Source organism: Hyaloscypha bicolor (assembly GCF_002865645.1).
Source record: "Hyaloscypha bicolor E unplaced genomic scaffold K444scaffold_107, whole genome shotgun sequence".
Classification (NCBI taxonomy): Eukaryota; Fungi; Ascomycota; class Leotiomycetes; order Helotiales; family Hyaloscyphaceae; genus Hyaloscypha; species Hyaloscypha bicolor.
The window spans coordinates 476,449-495,682 of record NW_020194609.1 but is presented as its reverse complement, the minus strand read 5'-3'; the positions used below and the strand labels follow the sequence as shown (position 1 = coordinate 495,682).

Sequence of the window (19,234 nt, the reverse complement as noted above, 5' to 3'; positions counted from 1 at the left end):
GCTAAATCCAAAAAATAATTCTATTCTAAAGATTATAAAACTATTATATAATATACTAAAAACTAGAAATTACTAGTTTAAAACTTATTATTTCTATTATATTAATAAGCTTTTTATAAAATAATTAATTTATAACTCTTATTTTCTTTAGAGTAAATAATTCTTCTAAATTATTAGTCTTTAAATTAATAATACTTTATTTATTAAAACTAATAATTTTATAAAAATAAAGTAATTAAAGCTTTAAAAAACTAAAATCTTAGCTAAAAAATATAAATGCCTTATTTTTAATTATAATTTCAAGTTTAATAAAAGTATTATTTATATAAATATTACTAGAATTACTTTTATATAAAAATACTAATATAAAAATCTCTAAACTATTTCTATAAAAAATATTATTATTATAAATAATAGAAGTATTATTTATTAAAATCTTTTTATTAAAAGCTAATATATTACCTAATATATTAAAAAAGTATATATTATATTAGTTTATTAACTAGAAGCTTTATATAATCTATTAAATATTATTTAAATTATTAAATTCTCGAAAGCTAATATAAAAGCATTTAATAAATATATTTAATAATAAATTAAAAATATTATTAAAGAACTAAAATTTATAAAGCTAATAAAAAAGTTCTTATATTTAATTATTTTTATAAATACTTTATTTATAAATAATAGAAATCTTTTTTTCTAAATTAAATATATTTTAGTTCTAATAAATAAAACTAGATATATTAATATTATTTACTAGTTTTTTATTAAATATAAAAGAGTTACTAAAAGTATTTTAGCTTTAAAACTTTATAATATAGCCTATAGCTTTAATATAAGTATTTTAATTAAATTTATAATTAATAAAATACTGGAAATAAAACTATTATTAATAGTTTATATAAATTTAAAGTTATTATATAAATACTTTATTAAATTAGAAACTATTTAAAAAAAGTATTTAATAATTAATATAATATATTTTTATTAGATATATAAATAATAAGAGATTATAAGAGTTAAATAAATTAAAAAAGAATTAAATTCTAGTAATTCTATATTAAAATTAAAGCTAATAAATACTTTTAAGTATCTAATTAATATAAATATAATAAAATTAAATATAGAGAAATAAATTAAATATAAATAAAGTAAGAAATAAATATATAAAATAAGAGAATATTATAAAAGAGAAAGTTATATATAAAAGGCTATAGCTTTTAGTATATAACTAAAATCTTAAAAGTAATATAGATATATAAAATATTTAAAAAATCTAATATTAGACCGAATTAAAGAATTTATATATAATTAAAAAAAAGTATTATTTTTCGCGTTTTCTAAAAAGATTTTAGTATTAATATAGCTATTTCTTTAGAAGTTATATATATAATTATAGGATATAAAATACGAAATATAAGTAATAAAATATAAAATATGAAATATAATTATATAATCTTATATTTTATAAATAACTCAATTAGTAAACTAGATCTTATTAGATTTAATAAATTTAGAAATTATATTTTAATATTATAATTTATAATTTTTAGTTTTAAATAATAATAATTTTACTAATTTAATATAACTAGTATTTATATATTTATATAATAATATTATATATTATTAGTAAATTAATAATAAGTAATTAAAATAGAACTAGAATAAAAAGCTTTTAGAAAAGAAAATAGTTTTATTTAATTTTATAAAATTTATTAGAAAATAGCCTAAAGCCCCTATAATTATAAGACTTTTAAAAAATATATATAACTTTTTTATTTGTATTTTCTTATTATTTAATTTCTAATAAAGTATTTCAGGAAATTATAGAAATATTATAATAATAAATATAAAAGCTTTAGATTTTAATTTAAGAAATACTAATTTAGAAAACCCTAATTCCTATAATTAGAAAGAATTACTAATTATAGAATATTATATAAATATAATAATTATAAAGTATTTAATTTCTAAAACTTATATTAAGGCTATAAATAATTCTATTTATAGAACTTATTAGAAATAAGTAATTAATAAAGAATTTACTAAACTATAAGCTTTAAATATTTAAAAAAAAACTATTTTATTATCTTTTTAAAAAAAAGCTATAGGCTATAAATAGATATTTATTATTAAATATATATTTATAGCCCTAATTAATTAATATAAAGCTTAATTAGTAAATTAAGGCTTTAGTTAAATTCTAGAAAACAATTTTCTAGAAACTTTTAATTCTATTATTAGAGCTAAAAGCCTAAGAATTTTATTAGCTTTAAGGATTTATAAAAATCTAGAAATATATTAAATTAATATAATTAGTATTTATTTATATTTTAAGCTTTATATTAAAATATATATATAAGTTCTTTAAATTCTAAAATATTTTAAAAACTTAATATTTTTTTTATTTAATTTCTTATATAGGCTTAAGTAATTAAAGAAAAAGTAATATATTAAAGCTTTTATAAGACTTAAATTCCTTAGTTTTAGTTACTATTTTAATAAGCCAATTATTTTTATTATTATAAATTATAATATAATTATTAGGCTTTATATAAATAATATATTAGTTCTAGGCTATAATTTATAAATTATTTAAATAATTATTAATAAAATAGTCTTTTTATAAAAAATTAAGAATTTGAGAAATATAATTCTAATTTTAAATATTTAAATATATTTTATTTCTTAATTAAAATAAATATATTACAAGTTTTATAAAAAGATTTAAGCTAGAAAAAGCTAAGCCTATAAATCTTCTTATAAATAACTAGAATATTTTAATTATTATTACGGGTATAATATTTAGGGCTTGGAAAGCAAGGTAGAAGGTCTCTTATAAAGACGATTTAAAGCTAAGAAAGAGAAAACTAGAATACAGGAGGCTATAAGGGAGTATATATACCCTATAGTACGCTAGTTTATAAGGGGCTTAGCCTTCTAAATATCTCTAGTATATTCCAAGTATACTTCCTTAGCGAGGCGGCCGCGTCACGTGTATCTAGGAGGCAACGGGATATGGGTAACGGGATATAGGCAACTATATTAGCTAACTAGATTAAAAGCTGAATTATAATAATTATAATATAATTAAAAAAAGAATAAGCTAATTAGAGCCTATATTAGAAGGCTATAAGCTATATTATATGGGTTTTAAAGAGCTCTTGCTTTAATATTACTTATATAATTAAATAGCTTAACTAATATTATAATATATTTATAAAATATTATATTAAAAAGTATTATAAATTATAATATTTTATATAGTATTAGAAAGGCTAAAAGCTTAAAATTCTAGAACTTTAGTAATATAAATTTTATAGGAAATATAATAAATAAATATTTTATTATAAAGTATTTATATTTATTTAATAAAAGATCTATTATATAATTTTCTATTAAATAATATTATATAACTATTTCTATTATCTAATTAGAATATATTAGCTTATTAGAGGCTATTAAATAAAGTTAGTAATTTAAGGCTTTATTTAAAAAGCTTAAATATATTTAATATTTAAATATTACTTTTTTAATTCTTATATTTAGTAATAATTAAAGTTATATAATATTAGTTAGAAACCTTATAGCTTATAGCCAAATCAAGTATATTAATATTTGTTATTATTATATTAGAATACTAATAGCCTTTAATAAAATTATTATTAAATATATTTCTATTAAAAAAATAATAACTAATATATTTATTAAATTTCTATTATTTACGGCCTTTAGATATTATATTAAAGAGCTATTTATATTATAATTATAGAATTACAGGCTGTTTTTAGGCTAGTTTTTGAACTATTTTTAATTTTTAAATATTAAAACTCTAGAAGCTTTAATAAATAAAGCAATAATTTTTAAAAATTATTTTCTTAGAACTATTTTTAATAATATATAAGAAAACTATTAAAATTAGAGGCCTAAAGCCTCTAATAAATTTAATAAGCTCTAAAATCAAATACTATAAAGCTATATACTAGCTTAATACCTTATTTAGCTAAAATATTCTATATAGCTAAAATATTTTATAAAGCTAGAATATCTTATATAGCTAAAATATTCTATATAGCTAGAATACCTTATATAGCTAGAATATTCTATATAGCTAGAATAATCTATATAGCTAGAATTAGTTTAGCTAATATAAAAATTTAATATATATAATTTAGGGAGTTTAGGGCTATATATACGGGCTATTTACTATTATAAAATAGTAGTTAATTTAGTATTATTTACTTGGTTTATATTATAAATATATAATTCTAGCTTTATTACTTAGCTAATTTAATAAGATCTTTATTCGCTTTTATATATGTAATATATATAGGTTAAGTATCTCTATTAAAGTTGCCTAATAAATAAATAGGGCCTTTAGCCTATATATATAGTATAGCTGTCTATTATAGAGCTTAGCTAGTTATCTTTTCAGTAGTTAATTCAATATATTTTATTGTTATGTGCCCTATTCTACAGGCTATTTATAGCCAATGCTAACAGCTTCCGTGATCCTTGAAGAGTCGACAGAGAATAATCCCACGGTGCGGGACTGTTTGCATTGCATATCTATGCTGCGCGACTCTAAATTCTTACGCGACACGCCAAACCAGTGAGCCCACCAAAATTTAATCCTCTACCTCTGCTCATATGCGTCTGCTCCCTACGCCTGAATCCTGCTTTTGCACCCTGTCTCTGTACCTTGTTTCTGCCCCCCTGACTCTCATAGGCTCTGCCACAGCCTCATATACTCTATGTGCAATTACTTTATAGATATGCGAGCAATTTTGGAAATAGATAGAAAATCAACTTGTAGGGCTAGTGCTTAACAGATGCTAATGTCAAAGAAGGGTAAGTTTCGGCTCCTATACGGTAGCTCATCTATTGCGGTGGCGTTTGGTAGACGGTAGCATTAGGAGTGGAGCAAAATCTGGCTCCTTAAAGGTATTACATATTTTACTCTGGCCCCTAACAGACACTGGCGTTTAAAATTGGACCTAGTCTTATCTAAGGTTGCCTTATCAAGTAAGGAAAAGGAGCAAAATCGGGCTCCCTAACGTTAGCGTTTGTTAAACGCTGGCCTTAAGAAAAGAGGCAAAGTCAGAGATTTTCACCCCTTCTAACTTTAGTATTAATAAAGATCTATACTAGTGATAGTTCCTTGGCTAATATGATTTCTAATCAGAAATCTCCAGACTTGCAAATTAGAAGGGTAATTCGCAGGTGATTTGCTCAAGTACTATTGTTCTTGAAACTTAGCCTTGAGCACAGAGGATCCGTTCACAATAGCAAGCGCAGTTCATAGTGCCAAATTTCAAAGATTCTGCTTTAAAGATTCTTCTCAATGTATCATAATGTCTTCATCCTTCATATCCTTCATACGTAATACCTCTCCGTCCATTATCCCGTAGACATAGCATTCGCCAACAATTTTGTATCCACTCAATACCAGTCGTAGTATGAATGGAATAACCGCGCCGAAGATGATAACAACAACATCCCCGGCCTGCGCGAAAAGCGGAACTTGGCTAAATATCCTTTCACTGTTACAGCGCGCCTTTTGGAATAGCACCACTCCAGTGATTCTCCTACAGGCCGTTTTGCTTGCTGGAAATATAAGTCTGCCTCCTCCAGTACTAGAGATTTCCCGTTTCTTAGACCATCAACAAGTATTTCCAAGGCCTTGAACCCCTGAGCATATTCTCGCGGCGGTTTTAGCTGTCCAAAGGTTCCTGTAGACGTATTGCACATGAGTGTCCTCCATTTAGCATCCCCAGGATCTCCTCCACTGGGATAGCGCAGAAATGTGGCAAAAAGATCGTGGAGCTCTTCCATACAATACTGGACCTCACACATTCTACTTCCTAATGATTGATCATTCGGATCTTTTTCATGTATTTTGCCGATTTTAAAGAGACGATCGAAGATAATACCCCTTACAATCAGATCATTCGAACTTGGTTTCAGACTTATCGACGCTTGTGATTCACCTCCAGCGGAAAACTGAGAAACACGATCCCATATAGGGTCCGGAGCAATGCTGGAGAGTATCAGATCTTTTGTTGCCCAGTTTGGAACCCACGAAGGTAGCGTCGAAGCTGCAGATTTCAGATGAGAACTATACAAAAGCTGTACACCATCTCCTTGAGTTACAAAGTATTTTGCAAATCGGAGAAAGGTATCTTCTGCGGACTCCGTATAGTCTATCGTCAATGCGGAGTCATTCGCTTCCGCCGCAATACCCAAGATCGCGTATATGTAGTCGTGGTCGTTTGAAGCTCGAGCAAGACGAAATAGACGTAAGAGGTGGATCAGCTTCCAAGAGTTTGACCCGCTGTCTAGCAGCTGAGAGATGCGCATAAGTTGGGCCATTCCAACCTGTTCATTGTTCGCTCGTGTATCTGTAAAGGGCAATTCTAAAATTGCACCTCTAATGATATAACGAGTAAACAATTTAAATGGTAGGACCCATTCGCCACAAATAAGGTCAACTTCTCGCCCCAAAATGATTTCTTGTATCACCCAGTACCTGGTGAACCATGCGCGGCGAAAGAGTTGATGAAAAGCGCGCCAAGTAGAATGTGATCGAGGTGGGAGTCCGCTTTCTTCGTATTCCTCTTCACAAAGTCGATGCTGGCGATTAAATGCAATGAGAGTAATAGGGCCCATAAGATCATAGATTTCCTGGCTATTATCAGCGGCCTCTCCGAGATAGGCTATAACACGCTGAGCCTTGTGATAGATTTGTCGCATAAGTCGAATTTGACCGGGTTTCTCATTTGCGTCTCCTTGATTAATGCATACCGCATCAGCCCAGAGTATACGTGATTCTTTCTTATCACGTAGTCGCACAAATGCCGAATGGAGATTTGTTGTGGTTTTCAACTCCTTGTCCTCAATGAAAATTGAATGACTCAAGATCGGATTACCCCATGCGTAAGATAAAGCCTCATACGTGGTGGCGGAAGGGGACGAATGGCAAAGAATATGACACCTCATGGGGTCAGCCTTTTGGCCTGGGAGTACTTCGATAGTTCGAAATGAAGCATCCCCTATAAGGGTAGAATAGAGATAAGGATTCGACATAGAAGTGGTGAAGAGATGGAGCTCGGATTATCGAGGTTTACCAAGACGTATAATCTCAACTGCCAGTTCACAGGTTGTTATATCTGTCACGAGCACCTAGATCAGGATCAATACAGTCTGTATTGAAAGGACATCAAAGCTAAAGACGAATAAATAGAGCTGAGCTAGGACGAGGCTCTTTAATACGTACAGCTATACCGGCTTGCTTAGTAATCCTACTGCCTAAAAGCACTCTTGCACGTGACAAATGACCTGAGAGATCAAGGACCTAGGAGGCAGAAGTGAGACTTGTACCAGGTAACGGTCGACTAGGTAAAACAAGACTTCACGTGATTTGAGAGTGAGTTTTAGAAAAAGAGATTATTTCTAAAGAAAAGCCAGTGGGTGAGACTAAGTCCACACTAGCGCGATAGCTAAGCGAGATGGCTGCCTAAGGCTTACGCAGATTCCTCTTATAAACCCCGTAAGTAGCTATTGCAATTTTTAGTTAGAGCTTAACGAGTTGATTTTAATAGCTTAAGGGAGGCCTAATATGTAGTAGTAATATATTTAGGATCCTTAGCTGAGGGGGGGGCCTTTTTAGGCCCCTTGTTAAAGTTGATAATTTCTAGTGAGATTAGTCTTAGCTACGCCACGTCGCGTAAATACGGTGAACAGTCTTGAGCCGACCTGAGCCGAAGATGAGCCTGACCTGAGCGGAGCCTGAGCAAGGGCGGCGCTGCTCACGTGAGACATAGGGTCAGGAAGAGCAAACATTCCAGTAGGGGAACATTGGCAACGCGGTGGAATTGGTGAGCACTTTTGCTACGAATATACGCAGTTGCTCCGTACTTTGGCAAAATCCATCCTCATATCCCCGGTTCTTACGGGGAATACTGCACCGCAACTCCAAACTTCAAGGCGGAGCTCGATTCTCTGGTCTTCGCCTACTTAGAAGCACTTTCAGGTACGATTGTCGATAGCGTCCAAGAGATATGCCAGGAGATTGCAAACAAACTACGATTTGAGGAGGTCTACACTGCCACTTAGGTGCATATACTCGCCTTCGCTATGCATGTACGTTTGTCGATTCAATACATTACCTCGACTCTCTTGTACGCGTTCGATGTCAGGGATGCGATAGAACTTTTTTTTCGCGTTGCTCTTTATAAAGCTCATAACATCGGCTGGGTTGGGCAGAAACTGTATAGAGTTCCCGGCCTGAGTTGCGATGGGTTTCCAGGGAATGGTATTGGCGTGATCATGGCTGGAACTTTGATCAGTGGCCGTACCATGTTCGCCACGCCGGCGTGTGAGTGCCGCATAAGGGGAAGAGTTCTTATCGAGTGATTGTTCAATTGATTGGTCGTAAATTCTGGTTCAGGTGCTGATGTGGCACGGCCGCAATGAGTGCTCCTCTCCTCGATTCGAGAAGTAAACCCCATAGTCAATAATGATACGGCAGATGTCGAAGAATTCAACGCTGGTGGAAGAGTTCTCCAAGATAGGCGGGATCAAGGAATCTACGATAGCTTTGGGAGGTATTGAAAGGTTAACGACAAATGTTGAATCAGACCAAAATCCATTTGTATTCGGCAACTGCAACAAAAGATAATAATTCAATCCAAGGGTCAAGAGGCTGTCATTATCATTTTGCTAGGTGTAAGGTGTTCGATATCATAAAGAAAACCAACTATTATTTGAGTACGAGAAAAGAACGTCTTCGCAAGGTTATTTCGCAATTTAGGGCAGTAATGAATGATAATCCTCACCGGCTCCAGTCCTCAGCCTTCTGCGCCTCCTCAAACTGATCTTTAACAATCTTTGCAAATGCATCATCAAATAAGACTCTCATTCCAACACCAGCCATCCCCTTACTTGTCAAGATTGTGAGTGTGTGGGCGTCATCTGTTCCTGCAGCCTTCGTGAACCCAGGTGTGTGGTTTACTGCATTGTCCTTTACTGGAATGGCGTAAACGCCATGAAAGCTAGGACAGATGTGCGAGACATTGCCTAATCTATGTTAGCTTAATGTTCCCAGGAGAATGAGAGACTTGCCTTGGTCGGTTGAGTATGCTCCTGGTTCGGGTGTCTCCCCAACAGTCCAGCTGTGATCTGGAGCAACACTTTTCATGACTTCGGAGAATGCAACACAAAGAGCTCGACTTGGTCTCAGGTCTGCATAAGTATTTGTTCTAGGTCAGGTCAGAACATGCACCCCTCAGCCATTTAGTTGAAACCTACTCCAGGAACTCAACACTGCATCCCGTAGCAATCGCAGCTCCTTCAAAACACTTTACCACCCTTTTCTGCAAATCCTTCGTCTCTCCTAGGGTGCTTCCCCGGACATTGTAATCCAGCACACTCTTGGGCGTGATGATGTTTGCTCTCTCTCCACCCTCAAGCAACACACCTTGAATTCTCTGATCGGGCTTGATCTGTTGTCTCAACATACTTGTTCCATTATAAGCGAGCACCGCGGCATCAAGGGCATTGATACCTTCGTATGGAGCCACCGCAGCATGAGCTGCCTTCCCCGTGAACGTGGCCCTGAACTTTGAACTCGCCATGCAGGATCCGTATGTTACGTTTCCGGGGGCAGAGAATGGATGTGTCATAAGACATGCTGAGACATTTTCGTACGCGCCGGCAGCAATGAGCTTGAGTTTGCCCCCGCCTCCTTCTTCCGCGGGTGTTCCGAGTAGGAGGGCGGTGCCTTCAAGGGAAGGATTACTTTTCAGGACCGCGACAAGACCGAGGAATGCTGCTATGGAGCCTGTGGCGATGAGATTGTGTCCGCAGGCGTGGCCGATACCAGGAAGCGCGTCGTATTCAACATTGAAAGCGACGATCCGTCCACCGTTTCCGTAGGAGCAAGCGAAGGACGTCTCTAGGGCGTGGGCGTGGGGCGTAATAGCGAAGCCTTGATCTCTTAAAAGTGAAACTATGTTGTCGTGGGCTTTAAATTCTGAGTAGCCTAGCTCGGGATTTTCGTGGATCTGAAGAGGGTCGGTTGATACTCAGTTTTCAGGGTTACGGGGGTACCTTTTTGTTGATATCTCTAAGCACCGAGTCGAGCTCATCGATTGATTTGTTGATTATGTGCTGGAAGCCCATCACGTCGAGGCTTGACTGAGCCATGGTGAGAAAATGAGAGTGTCCGAAGATGGGGGTTTTAACGTAGAAGTGTTCCCGTAGCTACGGGAGAGTGAAACTTTATACTGCCGTCCTTGTTTTGCCGATTGCGAGCGATGGGTCATGCGGTGAGCTGGAGTTGAGGCTGTTTCGTTGGCTAAAGTGGGGCTCGAAGGAGCGGGGCCAGGATCAAAATCTTTGTCTGTCCATTGATTGGTCATAACTTCCGATTAGTAGACTAAGGGCCAGTGCCTGGAAGCTATGCAAACCGAACGGCTACATCTCCAGCGCCATGGAAGTTGTGTATAAGCCTCCCGGGGCCGCAGATAATATTGGGAGAAGTGATTGGTAAGGGGTTGGACCGTTGGATGGATCTTGCTTGACATGGTCGATGGTTTATCAATTTTCGCGGGGACAATTGGTCTCTAGCTTGGAAGTAATAATATGGTGGTCAGATTGAAGGATGGTTCGTAGACAAGTGGAGTAAAACCAAGATCTAAATTCAAAGTGGAGTCCCATATCAACAAATTAAAAACGCCCCATCCCAACCATTATGGTCTCATTCGTCCAATATTAAAGCTCCTCAAGCGCGTCCCAAAGCGAATCCCGCCCTGCATCAGGCAAAGTCAAATACTCATTTTCCTGACCCCCAAAGAGCAAACTCCGAATTTGGTGTATCGACAAGCGCTTTAAACTTTTCCCGGAATAAGTCTGACGCTGGATTACTGTCTCCAGAGCCGCTCTGGCACGATTTTTCGAAATCCTCGAAAGTATCCAATCGCTATAAAAACCATCATCCGTCTCAACGCCAGCAAGGAAAAGAGGCCACTGTAACCGGTCATGTAGTTCGTTGCCATTGGAAGCAAATGTCCGCCGAATAATGGTCAGGATATTCTTCAATGCTGCTTGAATTTCTGGCGGGGTTTCTGACTCAGTCTCCGCTACTTTCGTTCGGAAATAATACACCTTGAGGGCGTTGAACAGAACCACATCATAATCTGCGTTCATTTGAACTCGAGAACGAGGCATATCCGTCATGGCTGAGTTTTGGAAGACAGAGCAGTATTTCTATAGTTTGTCAGTGAGTCACTATGCTTTCATAGACAGGGAATGGACCTTCGGCACTAGATTAAACCTTTGATTGATATCCTCGCATGACTCGGTGTAGTCGAGGCATGCTTTCTGAGTAAGCTCATTGATGTCTTGCCACAAGGCAGTTAGCACCCAGAGCAGCTCTAACTCCATGGCGTTGTCATCGTCGTCGTCTGCTTGATCTTGCGGGTAGGTGGTACCCCAGAATGCTCGAAGAGCCACGCGAGAAACTTCGTAGACAGCCATGGTCCGCTCCCGATGTGCTGTCAAGTATTTGGCAAGATGGCCGCCGTACCCCTGAAACCCACATTTGACATCCTCATCGAACGTCCAAATTATAAGACGAGCAAGTACATTGCGATCAGAAGGGATAAAACTCCTTGCTGATAGTGTTTCTGACGAGCTCTCCAGACACAAGCTGTCAAGCTTATGGTGTTTGACGAAGTCCCTCACCGTTGTGCTCAACTGATCAATGGTATGTTGTAGTAGTGATTGTTGTTTCGGGACATACAGGTACAAGAAGAGGAAAGCCGCCATAGCGAGTTTGTAGTTTTCCGTCGAGTCTTCCTTGACAATCTTGACGAAGTCTCGAAGAGCTGTTTTGAAGTGGCTCTTTGCCTCCGCAGATGCTTCGTTCTCTTTTCGGTAGCAAACGTCATTGATTGAGACTGCGAGAATGAAGTGCATTATCATAGAGTTCTCGGAGGCCAGGTCCAAAAGAAGTCTGTGAGTTGACCATCGCGGTAGTTTAGTGGTCCTGTAGGTTGAGAAAGCTTTTTGATAATGGTCGAGGGCATGGACCTCTGTCTCATTGAGAACTAGGGAGTTTGCGGCTGGGATATGATGGTCCGATAGTGTTTGAAAGACAGATTGGAATCCAGGTGCGCAGTAATTTCCCAACCCTGGGAACAGAACTAAGGGTTCAGTGCCTCCAAACCCAGCGGATATTGAGGCTAATGGTTGAAGATGGTCTACAGAATAGGCAAAGGACATGGGAGAAAATGTGTATTCGTTGTCCATCTCCCTATCTGCCCACGACTCGACGTCCAGAAAGGAGTCGTCTTGGGACGCATGATCAAGCTGGGTCTGGAGGGGGGGACCTGTTTCTGCGAAGAAGCCCTCAATGAGTGAACTGCTGGCTCTTGGGATCAGGGGTGGGCACCGCCTTGGCTCTCCGGACCTCAAAGACCAGTAACCTCTCCGTCGAGCGGCAGGCCTCAGTTCCAATCCCGGCCAGGAGCATTGACGATTCCGCTTTGTACAAGCTCCACAGGCTGGCCGCTTCTCATCACACTTGACTTTACTCGAGCGACATGCATCGCAACCTTCGAGGTCAGCCGTCTTCCAAGTCCATTACGATGAAGAGGTTGTCACCTTTCTTGCGACGTAGATCCTCCTCCGGCCGCTGCGACATCGTTCATGGTCCCCACGATAAGCTGGAATTCTGTGATTTCAACACAAACCAAGCGCAAGATTACTCTAAAAGCTGCTGTATCTTCAATGAGAAAGGTGGGTCAATCTGGGAGTCTAAAGGGACGGAGATCAAGGAGCCTATCACTTGGTGGAAAATCCGGTGGTGCTTGTCGTCGGAAATTCTGACCAATCATCGACCGAGTTGACTGGTCGGTCAGCAGTGGGGAAGGTGGCTTCACAAGCCTCGGAAAACCCAACCAACAGAATCGCAGTCTTTTTAAGTTACACGATCCTCCATTGATTACAATCTCGGCCTTACGACTTGATCCTTCACTAATAACAGATGAAGCTTGTTGAAATCGGAGAACTTGACCAGCGGTTGCCTTTTGACTTATCAATACCCCGGGCTGATTATCCAAGTGTGTATCTTCCCTTCTTAGCCGTTGGAGGCCAGATACTGCTCGCGGGAGGACGGATGCATCACTTTGGATTGTTACTTCGAGTGAAGCTTGAAGATGGCAGGAGCACATATATAGGCATGTCTCTGGTCAGGTTTCACTTCGAATAGATAGCATTCAGCCACTTATTGATTCAACTCCTCACCTCCCAAGTCACACCATTTTCAATTCCTTGCCCATGTGCCTTGTGCCTGAGATGGAGGTCAAAATCGATCAAGAGATTAACTTCCAAAATGACGAGAAAGCTCGCCTACCCATCGTCATTGTGGACGACGAGGAGAAACGTATACTTCGAAAGATTGATGCACAGTAAGTGGCTCCCCGCCTCTCCTATTATTTCATCCACCAACTAATTCCTTAGCTTGATGCCGCTGATGTTCATGACCTACATGCTCCAATACCTCGATAAGGTCACTTTGGGCTACACGGCTGTCATGGGAATCCAAACAGACACGCATCTGTACGGGCAGCAATACTCCTGGTGCAGCAGCGCCTTCTACTTCGGCTATCTCGTAGCCAGCTTTCCCGGCTCTATCGGCTTTGTCAAGTTCCCAATCGGGAAATACCTCTCCACCGCCGTCCTCTGCTGGTCCATAGTGCTAATGTGCCACGGTGCAGCTTCGAGCTTCACCTCGCTTTTTATCCTTAGGACTCTGCTGGGCGTTTTCGAAAGCATCATCAGTCCTGGCTTTAGTTTGATCACCGGCATCTGGTACAAGCCGCCAGAACATTCGTTGCGGCATGGCATCTGGTTCGCTGGCAATGGACTGGCGAGCATCTTTGGCGGGCTGCTGGCGTATGCAGTTGGCAAGATTGATGATAAGATTGCTGCGTGGAGGTGGCTGTTCATCATATTTGGTCTCATTACCTTTGCCTGGTCGATCACATTGATCCTCTTCCTGCCAGACAGCCCGACGACAGCGAGGTGGCTGACTCCCCATGAACGGGAGATTGCTCACAGCAGGCCTCAGAAGAATATTAATAGCTTCAAGAGCACGCATTGGAAGAGACACCAAGCCATTGAAGCATTGACAGATCCTAAGACTTGGCTCCTGTTCTTCTACACAGCCTTCACGAGCTTGCCGAATGGCGGTGTCACAAATGTCAGCCGGTGCCTTTTTGTTGAGTTCTTCCATGTGCTTACTATCTCCAGTTCACATCAGTGATTATCAAAGGTCTTGGCCACGACCAATTTCGCACCCTCCTCCTCGGCATGCCTCAAGGCGGCTGCCAAGTTATCTTCACTCTCACCGCCGCCTTGCTAGCAACGAAACTTAGAAAGTCCCGCTGCATCATCATTGCCTGCCTCCTCTGTATCGCCATGCTTGGGTGGTGTCTCGTTGGCTACCTACCAGAATCTCAAACCAGTGGTCGGCTTGGTGGCGTGTTTATCTTCGCTGCTTATGCTTCAGGCTTTCCTCTTAGTTTGAGCATCATTGCCAGTGATGTCGCTGGGTATACCAAGAAGACAGCTGTGAGTGCCGTTGTGTTTCTTGCGTACTGCGCTGGCAATATTTCAGGGCCGCAGGTCTTCTTTGCAAGAGAGGCACCGCACTATCGCACTGGTTGTAGGGTGTGTATCATTTGTTTGTGTCTCGGGATCTTGGATATCTTACTATTAAGACAGTATATGGACTGGGAGAACAAGAGAAGAGATCGAGTTCAAGGCGTAGTTATCGAGGCCGAGCCGGGAAAGCTGGTTGAGATTGATGGTGGAAACGGCGTGGTTGAACTGCCCTCTGCAGGCGTGGATGAGACGGACTTGGAGCAGGAGAACTTCCGCTATATCTTGTGAATAGTCGCGCATGGAGGCTTCTTTCTCTGTCTTCCTTCAATTGCCTTGGGCTATTGGTTGAGCAGCTGTATTTTGGAGGTTCCTGTTCGCTTCGAAACGCGTACGACTTTCCATGTATCTGCGATGGGGAATGGGTCGAAACGATCGTGTGATATTATACTATATCATTGCTGGTTTGCTCAAAGAAACGCAGCAAGCGCACTATAATAAAGGTCGGAAATATCTTGAGTATGTAACCTCAGCTGATTCCCGAGTTTTCAATGAAGTCGGAGCAACCTCTCAAATCCACGCGCCCAGCAATTGGTATGTATCATCTCCGCGCAGCGCGAAAACAACTTCGTTGTGAAAAAGCAATAGAAGATGCCAATAAGTATTTTATCTGGCGGGTGTTTGAGGAAGGTACAAGAAGGAAACAGGAAGGGGGTTCCATGTCGCTGATCATTGACTGTTGAAAGACCCCAGAGAGCGGGTTGAGCGCCTCAGCCCTTGCCGTTACAGCAACCCCACTAGGCAGCACTCGCTAAAGTGTCTGGGGTTACACGCTTGACACGCCGGAGAATGGTGAACATGGGGCAGAAACCCAGGGTATGGAATGGCGGAAAGAGATGATTAAAAAGCAAGCAGACAGAGATAGTTTGGACCACGTGAACCATACTGTTGGTTGAAAAATGCTGCAACAGTTTGCCCAACAAATACTAGAGGTAGACGTATGCAATGAAGCAATTGTTCTCCGCTCCTCTCGGCCTGTCGTGCGGTTTATATGGACATATGCTTCATGACGTGCTCTCCAATTCGACCCCGACCTTCTGTACCCTCAGTAATTTGTCCACTGTATGCATTGGTCGGGTTGTTCTCGAGCACAAGAAGGTCCTCCGCGAGCCTGCCCCAACAGGATGCCAGCCATGCAGCTTTTCTCAATACGCCTACTACGCCATTAATTGATCATGATATGGCATCAACCTCCATCTTGTTGTCTTGCTTCTTTGTAGTCTTTGCTTTAGTAGTCTTTGGAGCATCTGTTGTCCATGATCAGCATACAATCTTCTCAATTTAATCCGTCACATGCCCGTCATCTGGACCTCTCCCTCTTCCTGCATAGCTTTATCGACAGCCCTTTGTCGTGCATGATTCCTCGCCTTCTCCAACTTCCGTGCCTTCTTGCCAGATGGCAGTGCTAATGGTCCGCTAGTTGGGAGGAGAACATTGCTTCGTGCGGATCCTCGGGGGTTCTTGGAAACTTTGTTGACAGCATTTCGCTTCTGGACCTTGACTCGACTTGCGATCCTGCGTTGCTTATTTGGCACGTTGGGATTCCCTCGAGAAGGCATTGTGTTGACTGCTGTGACTCTGTTGTTTGTGTGAATGTCTTGTCAAGGATGAAATAAAATAATCCGGATGTTTGGGGGTCGGAGGTTAGAGATTTTCCGCTCCGGGCATTCTGCTCAGCCACTCCAGTGTGTCGTCAGTTTACCACTTCGCTTCAAGCCAACTTCTTTCAACACCAAGAACAAACATCACCAGATTGCCTCTGGACTCCTTTCCACCACGCTTTGCTCTTGTAGCAGGCTTCTTTTCCCCTTAGAAACGATATCCGCAGACAAAGTGAAGGCACTCCGCAATCATGTCGTGGGCAGGTAGGATAGCCGATGTTCACCTTCGACCCCCCCGCGAGCACCGCTAACAAGTGTAGGCTTCAAGAAGAATGTGAATCGGGCGACAACGCAGGTCATGATGAAGACTGGGCATGTAGAGAAGACAAATGATAGGGACTACGAGGTCGAGGAAAGGTCCGTACGCAATTTCCTACACAGACTCCCCACCCCCAACCAAGAACCTGTACAACCCAACCATGGAGCGTGCAACTCTGGAGTCATCTCTTGACTCATTCATGGCCCACCTTGCCAAGGAGTCTTTTATGGAGCAAGTACCTGCCTTGCTGATCGCTTTGATGGAGCGCCTTATCGTGAAGACGGAGGGCAAAGACGGGAAGAAGACCAAGGAGCAAATGTCTAATCTCAAGAAATATAGACGCTATCGCACGATGGAGGCAGCTGCGAACCGCCTGCAGAAGGAGTCAAAGGGCTACTTGGATTCTCTGAGAGGTACGTGTGGTTAGATCGATCCCGAGAACCTCGCTGACTCTGGCAGCCATGACCGCTTCCCAAATGCGCATCGCGGAAACAATTGACGCTTTCTACGGCGACGCCGGCGCGAAGGATGGAGTTAGCCGTAGCTACAAGCAGGCAGTGGAGGATCTCGACGCGGAGACGATTAAGGCGCTCGATGGCCCATACCGGTATACGCGTATCAAACGAATCTGGAGTTACGCCAGCTAATACCTGTCCACAGAACAACCGTCCTCGAGCCCATCTCTCGTTTCTGTGCATACTTCCCGGATATCAACGAGTGTATGGACTCGCGGTCTGCTGCGGATTCAAAGCTGACAAACATTTAGGTATCAAGAAACGTAACCACAAGCTGCTCGACTACGACGCCATGCGCGCCAAGGTCAAGAAGCTTGTCGAGAAGCCCGACAAGGATGTAACGAAGCTGCCGCGCGCTGAGAAGGAGACTGAGATGGCCAAAGCTGCATATGAGCAACTGAATGAGCAACTCTTCACCGAACTCCCACAACTCATCGACCTCCGCGTTCCCTACCTCGATCCCAGCTTCGAAGCCCTGGTCAAGATCCAATTGCGATTCTGTGCTGAAGCCTACTCTCGCATGGCCCAGGTCCAACAATATCTCGATGCGGATACTCGCGAGCAATATGCACAAGGTCACCTTGACAGCCGAGTTGAGCAGGTGTTGCAGGAGATTCGTGAGTTGAGCATCAGCGGCACTGTTTGAGGCGCACAGGCTTGTATACCAGGGGTACTTGGGGAGTCGGGCGTTATTAGATGTGCTTTTAATGGGGATTAATGTATTTTTCGTCGCATATGGGAGGCTGTTCGGTTGTTGCGGTTCAGCGTGGCTCCGTCATTGCTGCGCCACATCCGGCCGTGTGACTCTTCAGTGTACCATTGTGACAAAGCAACGGAACGAATAAAGTCACCGAAGATGATAGTATCGAGAAATGAATAAAGGAGCAAAGAGTTCCTCAAATGTCGAAAGTGACTCTATTTGGCATTTCCCAAACAACTCAGTCTTTCGTCGCGTTCCGCCAAAAATAGAACTCTTCAGCCTTGCGATCGTCGCAGCAAAAATGTCTCAGCCTGGTGAAGATCCCAGTGGCAAGAAATTAACTCGAAAACAACGGCGCCAACAACGACACTCCCCATTTTCTCTTGATTATGTACACCACGAGTCCGAAGCGATAAAATCTGCCCTCTCCTCCTTCCTCCTCACCTCTCTGCCACAAATGGCGACTCCAGTCCGCCTTCTCGTCTGCTCAATTGGCAATCCAGGGCCGTATCTAAATACCCTCCACTCAGCAGGCCACACCGTCCTCTCCGCCCTCGCAAATACGCTCTCCTACCCTTCATTCCAGAAATCCCGAGCTTACGGCAATGGCCTCGTATCCACAGGCTCCGAATTTACGCTCTGGCAGTCTGGCTCTTTGATGAACGTCTCAGGCGTGGGTCTTACTGCTGCGTGGCGACAATTCCAGAAAGAAGGGAGGGGAGAGGATGCAAGGTTGGTGGTTGTGCATGATGAGCTTGAGTTGGCGCCGGGACAGTTGAAGGTTAAGAGTGGGAGTGCGAGCGCGAAGGGACATAATGGATTGAAGAGTATTAATGCGCTTTTGAGGGGGACGGAGTACACCAGGATTGGGGTCGGGATTGGGAGGCCAGAGAGTAGGGAGCCGGATGTGGTGGCGGGATATGTGTTGAGGAAGATGAGTGCGCAGGAGAGGATTAAGGTTGAGGGGTGCGTGGGGAAAGTAGAGATGGAGTTGAGGAGGATGATAGAGGGTTAAGTGGACCAGTGGAATAACTGGACATAAAGCACCACAAGGCATAAACTGGATGAAGGGACACCGCAGATCGAATCGACTCGTGTAACTGCATGAGCTGCCATGGCGAAGGATCCGACACGAGCTTGAAGAAGATTCTCTAGTGAATCCACCAAGATTATATCCGACCCACGTTTCGGACCGTATGTGTGGTATAGACGAGCGTTAGAAAGGCGGGACGTCATTGCCTTTGAGCAAAGCGCAAATGCGTGTCTATCGCTGGAGCCGGCCGTATTAAGTGGCCGGATTCTTTGCAGACCTGGTAGACATATTTAAACCAGAGATGACCACGTCAAACTATCAACTGCAGACTATTTA

General features: G+C 40.7%; 7 protein-coding genes across 7 annotated transcripts; 3 read left to right on the top strand and 4 right to left on the bottom strand.

Annotated features, from left to right (window-relative positions):
* Positions 1 to 5,296: 5,296 nt before the first annotated feature.
* On the bottom strand, positions 5,297 to 7,182 carry K444DRAFT_614627 (HET-domain-containing protein). Its single transcript, XM_024880563.1, has one exon. The coding sequence runs from the start codon at positions 7,087 to 7,089 to the stop codon at positions 5,446 to 5,448; it is 1,644 nt and encodes a 547-aa protein (XP_024734972.1). The 5' UTR covers positions 7,090 to 7,182; the 3' UTR covers positions 5,297 to 5,445.
* Positions 7,183 to 8,693: 1,511 nt separating this feature from the next.
* Positions 8,694 to 10,317, bottom strand: K444DRAFT_614624 (uncharacterized protein). Its single transcript, XM_024880562.1, has 4 exons — positions 10,114 to 10,317; positions 9,313 to 10,067; positions 9,127 to 9,263; positions 8,694 to 9,081 (listed from the first exon to the last, which is right to left on the bottom strand). Exons 1-4 carry the CDS (start codon positions 10,207 to 10,209, stop codon positions 8,837 to 8,839), a joined length of 1,233 nt encoding a protein of 410 aa, XP_024734971.1. The 5' UTR covers positions 10,210 to 10,317; the 3' UTR covers positions 8,694 to 8,836.
* A 335-nt stretch (positions 10,318 to 10,652) lies between these two features.
* On the bottom strand, positions 10,653 to 12,824 carry K444DRAFT_664828 (uncharacterized protein). The gene is made up of 3 exons (XM_024887010.1): positions 12,670 to 12,824; positions 11,320 to 12,620; positions 10,653 to 11,271 (listed from the first exon to the last, which is right to left on the bottom strand). Exons 1-3 carry the CDS (start codon positions 12,707 to 12,709, stop codon positions 10,777 to 10,779), a joined length of 1,836 nt encoding a protein of 611 aa, XP_024734970.1. The 5' UTR covers positions 12,710 to 12,824; the 3' UTR covers positions 10,653 to 10,776.
* A 561-nt stretch (positions 12,825 to 13,385) lies between these two features.
* Positions 13,386 to 15,091, top strand: K444DRAFT_21368 (putative vitamin H transporter). The gene is made up of 2 exons (XM_024871104.1): positions 13,386 to 14,269; positions 14,320 to 15,091. Exons 1-2 carry the CDS (start codon positions 13,532 to 13,534, stop codon positions 14,959 to 14,961), a joined length of 1,380 nt encoding a protein of 459 aa, XP_024734969.1. The 5' UTR covers positions 13,386 to 13,531; the 3' UTR covers positions 14,962 to 15,091.
* Positions 15,092 to 15,417: 326 nt separating this feature from the next.
* K444DRAFT_614620 (uncharacterized protein) lies at positions 15,418 to 16,317 on the bottom strand. The gene is made up of 2 exons (XM_024880561.1): positions 16,028 to 16,317; positions 15,418 to 15,977 (listed from the first exon to the last, which is right to left on the bottom strand). Exons 1-2 carry the CDS (start codon positions 16,287 to 16,289, stop codon positions 15,904 to 15,906), a joined length of 336 nt encoding a protein of 111 aa, XP_024734968.1. The 5' UTR covers positions 16,290 to 16,317; the 3' UTR covers positions 15,418 to 15,903.
* A 265-nt stretch (positions 16,318 to 16,582) lies between these two features.
* On the top strand, positions 16,583 to 17,811 carry K444DRAFT_644222 (protein hob3; the record flags this gene model as incomplete). Its single annotated transcript, XM_024884936.1, has 6 exons — positions 16,583 to 16,595; positions 16,652 to 16,748; positions 16,990 to 17,063; positions 17,110 to 17,257; positions 17,311 to 17,369; positions 17,417 to 17,811. 6 exons carry the CDS (start codon positions 16,583 to 16,585, stop codon positions 17,809 to 17,811), a joined length of 786 nt encoding a protein of 261 aa, XP_024734967.1.
* A 511-nt stretch (positions 17,812 to 18,322) lies between these two features.
* Positions 18,323 to 18,880, top strand: K444DRAFT_644221 (peptidyl-tRNA hydrolase; the record flags this gene model as incomplete). The annotated part of the gene is made up of 1 exon (XM_024884935.1): positions 18,323 to 18,880. The coding sequence occupies one exon, from the start codon at positions 18,323 to 18,325 to the stop codon at positions 18,878 to 18,880; it is 558 nt and encodes a 185-aa protein (XP_024734966.1).
* Positions 18,881 to 19,234: the final 354 nt, after the last annotated feature.

What these genes read in the sequence shown, in the direction of transcription:
- K444DRAFT_614627 (XM_024880563.1), bottom strand. Translation starts at nt 7,089, where the DNA reads ATGTCGAATCCTTATCTCTATTCTACCCTTATAGGGGATGCTTCATTT.
- K444DRAFT_614624 (XM_024880562.1), bottom strand. Translation starts at nt 10,209, where the DNA reads ATGGCTCAGTCAAGCCTCGACGTGATGGGCTTCCAGCACATAATCAAC. An exon ending in TTAGAGATATCAACAAAAAG is followed by an intron (nt 10,068 to 10,113) that starts GTACCCCCGTAA and finishes GACCCTCTTCAG; the next exon opens with ATCCACGAAAATCCCGAGCT. An exon ending in AGCATACTCAACCGACCAAG is followed by an intron (nt 9,082 to 9,126) that starts GCAAGTCTCTCA and finishes AACATAGATTAG; the next exon opens with GCAATGTCTCGCACATCTGT.
- K444DRAFT_664828 (XM_024887010.1), bottom strand. Translation starts at nt 12,709, where the DNA reads ATGTCGCAGCGGCCGGAGGAGGATCTACGTCGCAAGAAAG. An exon ending in GGATCTACGTCGCAAGAAAG is followed by an intron (nt 12,621 to 12,669) that starts GTGACAACCTCT and finishes CTGACCTCGAAG; the next exon opens with GTTGCGATGCATGTCGCTCG. An exon ending in GGTTTAATCTAGTGCCGAAG is followed by an intron (nt 11,272 to 11,319) that starts GTCCATTCCCTG and finishes GACAAACTATAG; the next exon opens with AAATACTGCTCTGTCTTCCA.
- K444DRAFT_21368 (XM_024871104.1), top strand. Translation starts at nt 13,532, where the DNA reads ATGCCGCTGATGTTCATGACCTACATGCTCCAATACCTCGATAAGGTC. An exon ending in CGAATGGCGGTGTCACAAAT is followed by an intron (nt 14,270 to 14,319) that starts GTCAGCCGGTGC and finishes TACTATCTCCAG; the next exon opens with TTCACATCAGTGATTATCAA.
- K444DRAFT_614620 (XM_024880561.1), bottom strand. Translation starts at nt 16,289, where the DNA reads ATGCCTTCTCGAGGGAATCCCAACGTGCCAAATAAGCAACGCAGGATC. An exon ending in GGGAGAGGTCCAGATGACGG is followed by an intron (nt 15,978 to 16,027) that starts GCATGTGACGGA and finishes CATGGACAACAG; the next exon opens with ATGCTCCAAAGACTACTAAA.